The following is an 8,966-nucleotide window of genomic DNA, read 5'->3' as shown; positions in this document are numbered from 1 at the left end:
TCTCTCTCTCTCGCTCTCTCTCTCTCGCTCTCTCTCTCTCGCTCGATGGCCGACACACTGACTCTGCCTCGGTCGCATCGCTCGCAGCCAAGGTCCGCATCGTCAGCAGCATGGCCGACGATGGGCTCGAGGAGCGGTGGGAGAAGACGCACGGCGGCGAGAAAAAGGTGCGTCGCCACTCAGCCTTCTCTCGGCGCGAGTTAAGCCTGACCTCTCTCGCCTGCAGATCTTCACCATCCTGCCCGGCATGGGCTCGTTCGGCGACCGATACTTCCGCTCTGAGCACACGGACTGAGGCTCCCCTTTCTCGAGCTCGTCGACCACACCTCGTCCTTCTCTCTTTCCTCTCTCTCGTTCTCTCTATCTCTCTCGCATCGCAACACTCGTATCCCACTCATTGGCACATCCTATGCATTGTACAATCAGTTTACACAAGCCGCACTGCGTCTCGCCGCCCTCGTCGTCGTCGTCGTCGTCGTCGTCCGGCCTCGAGAGCCTCGCCCTCACTGTCCCTCGCCCTGCTGCGCCGGCTCGCCCTCGGCAGCCGCCAACTCCTGCGCAAAGGGCGTGCCCATCTGCGCCTCCTGCAGCGAGTGCGTGCCGTGCTCGGCGATCCAGTCCTCGGACGCCCAAACTGCGCGGCGACGAGGAGCGACGAGAGAAAGAGGGGGAGGGGGGAGGAGGCGAGAGAGGTCAGCTCGCATCCCGAGGTGCCGCACACCTTCTCCTCGACAGACAGTGAGAGGACAGAGAGAGAACGAGGACGCACTGGGCTTGTTGCTGCCGGCCAACTTGGCGCCCTTCTGCGGCTTGGCCTTGTTGACCTTGAGGACGCGCCCTCGGTTGCTCGGCCCGGGGAGCGAGTTCAGGTGCATGTTGTCGACGGCGTCGAGCGCCGCTTCGGGGCTCGCGAAGCTCACGAACGCGAACCCTTTGTGGCGCGAGCGGTGCTCTGGGTCCGAGGGGAGCTGGAGGTCGAGGATGGGGCCAAAGGGGATGAAGGCCGCGTGGAGCTGGGTCGCGGTCGTGTCGCCGGAGAAGCCGCCGACGTAGATGGTGCTCTGCGTGGAGAGGACGAGACGAGAGAGGGCGGGGAGGTCGGGCGAGAGATGAGGAAGTGGGAGAGGTCAGCGCGCGTGTGAGGGACGAGGGAGGGAGCGCAGGGCGCACATTTGCCTCTTTGGACGCCATCTTGACCAGCACGGCGAGTCTTGAGCAGCAGGCGCGGGTGCAGGAGGGAGAACGCCCTCGTCGAGTTGTCCGGCGACTGCTCTCCTCCGCTCGTGACCCTCGCTCTGCCGCCCTGTTCTCGTGCGGCGCTCTCGTTGGCGGGTCTGCAATGCAGCGCGTCCCTCTGTCGGGTCCGCTCCACTTGCTTGGCTCGTCGCTCTCGCCCGGCCTCGTCGCCCCGCTCAACTGCTCTCGACCTCGCTCAGCGGCGAAGTGAGGCTTTTGCTTCTGCGAGAGCCTCGCTGGGAAGTGCAGAGGGAGATGGACGGGCGAGAAGACCCACCACGAGCGGGTCGTCGCTCGTTGACGCTGCTCGCGCATCGGAAGGCTCCTTCGGCGGGCTCGAGAGATGGGAGGAGAGCGTGCCGTGGCGATGATTGCAACAAACAGGAGAGTCGACTTGTACAGGAGCGGGGGCAAAGGCGCGCGGACGAATACAGGACGTGTGACGGGTTCAGAAGCCTGCGCGAGGGACGAGAGGTGAGCGGGAACGCTCCCTGCGTCTTGCAGACGAGAGGGCTCGACGTACAGCATTGGCAGTCGAACGGGCACTCGGGCGTATCTGTGAAGGGCGGGGCAGTCAGGGTCTGGTCTCGGTGCGCGAGGACGGCGAGAGGAAGCGGGCGCACCTCCTCCGTGACCGATGTTGAGCTCGTCGAGGCTGTAGATGGGCAGGCCGTCCTCCGTCTTCTTGCCTGCGTGATCGGGACGGAGCAGAGTCAGTGCCGGGACCGAGCGCACGGTCAGGCGAGTGCGAGGGAGAGTGGGAGACTCACGAGTGCCGCGACTGTCCATGAAGCGCTCGTCCTCCTCTGCCGCCTTGCGCTCGGCCTCGGTAGCGTCGTCGCGCAGAGGCTTGGGCACGAGCGGTTGGGGCTTGTAGTACTCGATGGCCTTGCTCGTGTCGACGATGGTTTCCGGGACGCGCTTGGGCGGTGCGGCGGCGGCGGTAGTCGAAGGGAGAGCGGCCTCGGACGCTCCTTTAGGCGGTGCTGCTGCTGCCGCCGCCTGCTTGCCCTTCTTCCTGGGTGCGGCTGCTCCTTGCGCATTCGCAGGGCCGGGGAGGGTTGAGGTCGAGGCGGCGGCGGGTTTTGCGGCGGCGGTGCTCGAGGCTGCGGCCTTGGTGGGTTTGGCCGAGAAGATGTCGTCGATCTCGCTGGCGGTGCGCTTCTTTGCTGCGGCCATGGTGCGGCTCGGTGCAGAAGAGAGCGAGGGCAAGAGGGGAGACGAGCGAGCGCGAGAGTCGGCGGAGGGGAAGTGGGGAGGAGAAGCAGCTGCCGCAGCCCCTCTCTGGCCGGGTGCGACTCGCAGAGTGACACTGAGAGATCTGTAGAGTACACGAGCGCGCTCATCCACACGCAGAGTGGCGTCGAGAGCGGCTGGTTGCGACCAGCTCGTGCGGCCGCCTCGCTTCACACCTTCTTTCCACCTCGCCCCTCAGCGCAGGCTTGCTTGGAGGGAGCTCAGGCGTTGCTCAGCCAGCGTTTCGCACCAGTCGACCTCGAATCACCGCGCGCACGGCCTCGCCGTCGCCTCAAGGCTCTCCCCCCGCCGCTTCCATCAGCCGGTGCGTCGCACCCTCGTCCCTCGCCTCCTCTCAGCTCGCGAGCGTCCAGCCTGACCTTGCCCCATGCCTTGCACAGTCCTCCCGTCGGGCCGCCGACACTCGCACCCCGAGTCGAGCCCCGCCTTGCTCCGCTTCTCCGCGTCATCCACCGTCTCCCGCCTGTGCACCTCGCCCCCGACCAGCAGCCGCGATGGACCCGCACGTTCAGCCGACCTACGCCCACACGCGCGCCCTCCTCGCCTACCTGTTCTCGACCTATGGCCGCGGCAAGCACGGCAGCAGCCCGCCGCCGCCCTCGGCGCCCAACTCGAGCATGGCGCTCCTCGAGCTCAGCGTCCGCAAGCTCGCCCTCGCCCAGAGCCGAGCCGCCAGTGCCGCGTCGTCGTCCAAGGCCCCGAGCGAGACGAGCGCCAACACGGACGACGAGGACGCCGAGTCCAGCACGGGCAAGTCGGCCGCCGACGACCTGAGCGACGAGGACAAGTGCGCCCCCTCTCCCTCGTCTGTTTCTCCGTCAGGACGTACACGACCTGACTACCCGACCGACGACGCGCAGGACCAAGCTCGTCATCGACAAGCTCGAGGACCCGGACGTGGACGAGGACGAGATGCCCGACGCCATCAAGTCGACGCTCAACGCCCTCCTCGTGCTCCCCGACGCTGTACGTCGCAAGTTCGCTTTTCCTGCCTTCTGAGAACGTCCCTGACGAGATCCTCCTTCCCCAGGAATCCGTCAACCTCGACTCGCTCATTCTCGCCCTCCTCCACCGCCACCGCGAGGACCTGCGCCCGACGGGCAACCCGCTCCCGCCCCTGCCGAACCACGGCTCGACCACGCCGGGCTCTCGGCCGTCCCTGTCGCGCTCGTCGTCCATGCGGCGCGGGTTCCCGTCTGGCACCCTCACCCCGGGCGGCACCCAGGTCGCCTCGGGCGCACGCTCGCCGTCGCACTCGCCCTGGCACTCGCCAAAGCCCACCTCCCTTTCGCTCAACCCCAACTCGGCCGCGTTCAAGTTCTCGGCGGGCGCCAACGAGTTCCGGCCGGGCGGCAGCATGCCCGGTTCGGGACGAGCCTCGCCGTCGGTGCCCGGCACGCCGAGCGGCACGCGCAGCCCGATGCCCATGACGGCCGAGCAGGCGCAGCAGAACTGGGCCCAGCACCACTCGCCGCTCAGCACGCCCAAGCGCAATCACCCGCCCGGCCAGGCGAGCTCGGCCACGTCGTCGCCGAGCTTCTTCCCTCGCCAGCTCGACCACGCCCTCGCCCAGAAGCAGAAGATCCCGCGCATGCCCTGGGCCGACATCTCAGACTCGAGCGGCGCCGAGGACGAGGGCGGCGAGGGCGGGTACGCCCGCATCGACGACAATGCGCTCCCCGCCGAGACGGTCGCCGCGTTCGGCGGCGGCAGCAACAGCCCGTTCTACTCGCCCGCGATCCCGATCGACCAGGCGTACGCGCAGCAGCAGCAGGGCTACCTGGGCGACGGCGACGACCCGCAGTGGGCCGACCCGAGCGCGCCGCCGCCGCACGAGCCGTCCTACTTCGGGTACCCGGGCCAGGCGTACCCGCCGCCGCCGCCGCAGCAGGGCTATGCGCCGCCTCCTCCTGGCGGCGAGTACGGCGCGTACGCCGGCGGGCCCATGTACGACCCGGGCCTGTACCCGCCCTCGGGCGAGCTCACGCCGGGCGGCAGCTTCGCCCAGCAGCGCGGCGGCGGTCCCGGCCCGGCCTTCATCACGCTGCCAGGCCCTGCGCCGGGCGAGATGCCGTCGATCGACTTTGCCAACCAGTTGAGCGGGTCGGCCGGCGGCGGCGGCATCGGCGCCTACGCCCTCACGCCGTTCGACCACCTGCACTCGATCTTTGGCGCCGACGTGTCCGAGCAGGTCCTCGAGGAGGCGCTCGCCAACACGGGCTTCGACGTCGACAAGGCGATCGAGTACGTCATCGACACGCAGATGGGCACGCTCGCGCCGCCGCCGCCGCCCGGCATGGGCCAGCTCCCGCCCGGCGTGGGCGGTCCTCCTCCTCCTCCCGGCATGGAGTTCATTCCTCCTCCTCCCTCGCGCGGGTTCGGCGCGTCGGGCTCGCGACCGCTCGTCATTGCGCACGACTCGTTCGACGGGTTCGGCGGCGGCAACGGCGGTCGAGGCGGCGGCGGCATGTCGCCCCGGTTCGGCGGCTCGCGCTCGGCGACGCCGACGAGCGACGCAGCAGGCGGCAGGGGCGTCGGAGGGAGGGTGTGCCGGTTCTACCTCGCGGGCAACTGCCTGAGGAGCGACTGCCGGTTCTCGCACGACGTCAGCAAGGCGGTCTGCAAGTGCGTCGCCTCGCCTTCCTCTTCTTCTCCGGACTGATACTGACACCTGTCGTGCGACGTGCAGGTTCTGGCTGCGAGGGCACTGCCTCAAGGGCGACGGTCGCTGCGACTTTCTGCACACGATTCCGCCTGTGCGTCCTCTTCTCCCTCTCTCTTTCCCGTCCTCTCTCTCTCTTCCTCTCGATCCCTCGCTGTAGAGCAGTTCCCTGAGGACGCACGCTCACATTCCCTCCTCCCTGCGACAGATCCTGCGCGCCGACTACGAGGCGAGGACCCGTCTTCGCCACGAGGCGATGCAGGGCGCGCCCGAGATGGCCGGTCCCGGGCCAGACGAGGGCCCCGAGCTCGACTTCCCGACGCTCGGCGAGGCGCCTCGCTCGCGTCGTCCACTCGGCACCGCCGCTCCCCGCACCATCCAGCTCGACCCGGCGAGGACTCGGTTCGCCGGCGCCGTCAAGTTCGGCCAGAAGCCCGTCGTCCCGATCCCGTCACCTCGCGCAACCGGGTCGTCTGCCCGAGAGCCCGACCGCGCTGCCCTGCCGACGCCGCGCCGCTCGGCCCGCATCGCCCTGCGCCCGCCTGCGCTCCTCCCGACGCTCCCGACCGGCCAGTCGCTCGCCGCGCTCTACATCCGGTACCGCCAGAACTTCCTCGAGCTCGGCGCCAACCGCAACAAGTGCCTCGCCAAGGCCGCCGAGTGCTGGAAGCGCGGCGACGGCGCCGGCGCCCGCAAGTGGTCGCGCGAGGCGCAGGACTGGAGCCGCCAAGTCGCCATCGAGGGCCGCGACTCGGCGCTGCGCATCGTCGAGGAGCGCAAGCGCAGCCTCAAGGAGGCGATCGACCGCAACGAGGGCCGGTCGGGCAGCACCGACGACGGGCCCGACCGTCGAGCCCGTGGTCACGAGCGCGGCGGCGGCATCTGCCTCGGCGTCGTCAGCCCGGCCGTCGTCCAGAGCGACCGCCCGTTGACCGAGGAGGAGCGCACCGAGGTCGCCCTCGACCTGCACGCGCTCCACACGGACGAGGCGATCGGCTTCATGGGCGACTTTCTCCTCAAGCTCGAGGCGCAGAAGTTCCAGGGCCTCGCGTTCGTCGTCATCGGCCAGCAGAAGCACTCGGGCTCGTCGGCGCCGGACAAGGGCGAGGCGGCGGGTCGGCTCCGACTCGAGCAGGCGACGACCGAGTTCCTCGGCGACCAGGGCTGGGCGTGGCACAACTTTGGCGGTATCCTCGCCGTCGACTGCCTTCGTTAGACGCCTCGCCTTCTTCCTCCCTGTCTCCTTCCTCCTCCCCCCACCATGGACGCTAGATCCCCTCTTCTAGATCTCTCTCTCCCTCGTCCCGTATTCCCCTCGCCCGAAGCGATCCAAAGAAGTCTCTCAAGGAGCTGCCAATGAACAGCAAAAGTCGTGCCTTTTCTCTCTCGGCGTCGTGCCTCTAAAGCTTCCATCCGGGGCGAGGAGAGCGAGAGTCGTCCGAGGAGAGCAACTTGAGAAGGCTGCAGGCGCTTTTGGCTTCCAGCGGCAGTGCGTCTCTGGACAGTCGCTGAGCTTCTCTCGTTGGTCAAAAGAGTGAGCGGGTCTCGGAGAGCCCTGGAAGAGCTGAGAAGCAAAAGAAAGGACCGCCCAATGTGGGGCTCGAACCCACGACCACCAGATTAAGAGTCTGGTGCTCTGCCGACTGAGCTAACCGGGCTGTGCTTGGTGCGCCGACTGCAGCTAACAGCCTGATCGCGCGCGGCCTGACTTGCCTCGTTTTGAGAAGGTCGAGGCGCGACTTTCGACTTTCGACGGCGAGCGACCTGCCCTTGGCCGAGTGCGCGTGCCGCCGTGCATGCACCGAGATCTCACAGGATCAAAGACCCGCTCGCAACAGGCGCAAAGTTGCGAGGAACGAGCCGACAAGCACCGAGACGCGCGCTCAGACCCCTTGCTCCTGCTCGGTCGCACGCTAGGCGTCCTCGCCTCATCTCTCGGTGCAGCGGCTCACACGTCGCTCGACGGACAGACGACGCCGAGGTGGAACCCGCCACGTGCTGGCTCGCCCTCGCGAGTAAAGAGCTCTCTCTGCTCGGTCTCGCTCTCTCTCTCTCTCTCGACGACCGACGAGAGTGGATGAAAAGCGCGCATCGAGTTGCAGCGACAAGGGCAAAGGGTAAGGGGGGATAGACTGCTGCTGAAGTACTGTAGAACAACAGGCGAAAGACGAAGAGGGAGAGAGAGGACGAGGTGACGACGACGACGACGACCGAGGTCGAGACGGCGCTTACTGCCTCTCGCCACGAAGACGACGAGCGAGCTGGATGTCTGTGAGCAGGGAAGAGAGAGTCAGGTCGAAATCTCTCAAGTGAAAGAGAGAGAGAGACGGACCCTTGGGCTGGATCGTGACACGCTTGGCGTGGATGGCGGCGAGGTTGGTGTCCTCGAAGAGCGAGACGAGGTAGGCCTCGGCAGCCTCCTGGAGCGCCATGACGGCCGACGACTGGAAGCGCAGGTCCGTCTTGAAGTCCTGGGCAATCTCGCGAACGAGGCGCTGGAAGCTGCGAGGGCGAAGGAGAGTCAGTGAGGGGGTTTGACGACGACCACGAGAGACGACGAGGGACGCACGGGAGCTTGCGGATCAGGAGCTCGGTCGACTTCTGGTAGCGACGAATCTCGCGAAGGGCGACCGTTCCCGGGCGGTAGCGGTGAGGCTTCTTGACACCACCGGCGGCCGGGGCCGACTTGCGGGCAGCCTTGGCGGCGAGCTGCTTGCGAGGGGCCTTGCCACCGGTCGACTTGCGGGCGGTTTGCTGCAGACGGCGAGTGAGGGTCAGTCGCTTGTTGTTGTTGAGAGGTTGAGAGAGGAGGAGGAGGTGAGACGGACCTTGGTGCGGGCCATTGTGAGAGTGAGAGGTTGGCTGGAGGTGGGTGGAGGTAGTGAAGAGAGCGAGTGGAAGAAGCGAGGGAGAGCAAGGAGGGAGGGAGAGGGGAAGGAAGCGGGCTGTTTGGCGAGGCGAGAGATTCGAACGGGCGCGCCAAGTAGAGTGCCTAGCAAGTGGGAGGCTAGTGTCTCAGCTGCCTAGTAGATGGAGAAAGGACTCGCAAACAGCCTTCTCCCACGCGCGCGGCCAGTACCTCGTTCGGTCTACCTCGCCCCTCCTTCTCTTCTCTCTCCTCCCTCACCTACCGCTCTCTCTCTCCACCGCGCCTGACCACCCCTCGGCTCAAGCCCACCACACTCTCCACCACCACCACCACTCCCCCCCCAACCTCTCTCCTCGAACAGTGCGTCTCCTGCCCTCGACACTCCCGCGAGCCCACCGGACTGACTCTCTCTCCCCCACTCTGTCGCGCAGTGTCTGGCCGTGGCAAGGGCGGAAAGGGTCTCGGCAAGGGCGGCGCCAAGCGTCACCGCAAGATTGTGCGTCCCCCTTCCTCCTCCTCCTCGCCCCGTACGAGTCCAGAGCTGACCCCGACCTCCCTCGACTCGCAGCTTCGCGACAACATCCAGGGCATCACCAAGCCGGCCATCCGCCGTCTCGCTCGTCGTGGCGGTGTCAAGCGCATCTCTGGCCTCATCTACGAGGAGACGCGCGGCGTCCTCAAGATCTTCCTCGAGAACATCATCCGCGACTCGGTCACCTACACCGAGCACGCCAAGCGCAAGACGGTCACCTCGCTCGACGTCGTCTACGCCCTCAAGCGCGCCGGCAAGACGCTCTACGGTTTCGGCCAGTGAGCAGGAGGACGAGGAGGAGCAGAGAGGGTGGGAGGAGGTCGTCGTCGTTCGCATTTCTGCCGCTTGTTGTGCCCTTTAGTTACCAGCTGCAACTACCTGCGCTTTCGTTAGTCTACTCCTGCCGAGCC

At 67.2% G+C, this 8,966-nt stretch overlaps 5 protein-coding genes and 1 non-coding gene across 6 annotated transcripts in view; 3 read left to right on the top strand and 3 right to left on the bottom strand.

Moving 5' to 3' along the window:
• RHOBADRAFT_15912 (uncharacterized protein) overlaps window positions 1-295 on the top strand; it is a gene marked incomplete at both ends in the record, with an annotated part of 2,098 nt that extends 1,803 nt beyond the window's left edge. Inside the window, 2 exons of the mRNA XM_018412284.1 lie at window positions 88-167; window positions 206-295. Of these exons, the coding sequence (XP_018270356.1) occupies window positions 88-167; window positions 206-295 (170 nt within the window). The remainder of the gene's footprint in view (window positions 1-87; window positions 168-205) is intronic.
• Window positions 296-395: 100 nt separating this feature from the next.
• On the bottom strand, window positions 396-1,217 carry RHOBADRAFT_37299 (uncharacterized protein). The gene is made up of 3 exons (XM_018413424.1): window positions 1,171-1,217; window positions 770-1,061; window positions 396-634 (listed from the first exon to the last, which is right to left on the bottom strand). The coding sequence occupies exons 1-3, from the start codon at window positions 1,189-1,191 to the stop codon at window positions 504-506; spliced, it is 444 nt and encodes a 147-aa protein (XP_018270355.1). The 5' UTR covers window positions 1,192-1,217; the 3' UTR covers window positions 396-503.
• Window positions 1,218-2,987: 1,770 nt separating this feature from the next.
• On the top strand, window positions 2,988-6,541 carry RHOBADRAFT_54147 (uncharacterized protein; the record flags this gene model as incomplete). Its single annotated transcript, XM_018417171.1, has 5 exons — window positions 2,988-3,280; window positions 3,354-3,459; window positions 3,524-5,118; window positions 5,183-5,249; window positions 5,364-6,541. 5 exons carry the CDS (start codon window positions 2,988-2,990, stop codon window positions 6,369-6,371), a joined length of 3,069 nt encoding a protein of 1,022 aa, XP_018270354.1. The 3' UTR covers window positions 6,372-6,541.
• A 199-nt stretch (window positions 6,542-6,740) lies between these two features.
• Window positions 6,741-6,813, bottom strand: RHOBADRAFT_t63. The gene has a single exon. It is a non-coding gene; the product is annotated as a tRNA-Lys (tRNA).
• A 419-nt stretch (window positions 6,814-7,232) lies between these two features.
• RHOBADRAFT_65198 (histone 3) lies at window positions 7,233-8,004 on the bottom strand. The gene is made up of 4 exons (XM_018418660.1): window positions 7,984-8,004; window positions 7,725-7,909; window positions 7,488-7,657; window positions 7,233-7,424 (listed from the first exon to the last, which is right to left on the bottom strand). The coding sequence occupies exons 1-4, from the start codon at window positions 7,996-7,998 to the stop codon at window positions 7,384-7,386; spliced, it is 411 nt and encodes a 136-aa protein (XP_018270353.1). The 5' UTR covers window positions 7,999-8,004; the 3' UTR covers window positions 7,233-7,383.
• Window positions 8,005-8,282: 278 nt separating this feature from the next.
• RHOBADRAFT_65196 (uncharacterized protein) lies at window positions 8,283-8,941 on the top strand. Its single transcript, XM_018418659.1, has 4 exons — window positions 8,283-8,384; window positions 8,456-8,520; window positions 8,593-8,838; window positions 8,870-8,941. Coding segments are annotated over exons 1-3 (312 nt in total). The 5' UTR covers window positions 8,283-8,383; the 3' UTR covers window positions 8,870-8,941.
• Window positions 8,942-8,966: the final 25 nt, after the last annotated feature.

The sequence above is a fragment of the Rhodotorula graminis genome, assembly GCF_001329695.1.
Source record: "Rhodotorula graminis WP1 unplaced genomic scaffold RHOBAscaffold_8, whole genome shotgun sequence".
In the NCBI taxonomy this organism is placed as follows: domain Eukaryota; kingdom Fungi; phylum Basidiomycota; class Microbotryomycetes; order Sporidiobolales; family Sporidiobolaceae; genus Rhodotorula; species Rhodotorula graminis.
Note: the sequence above shows the minus strand (reverse complement) of the source record. Positions and strands in the feature narration are given on the sequence as shown.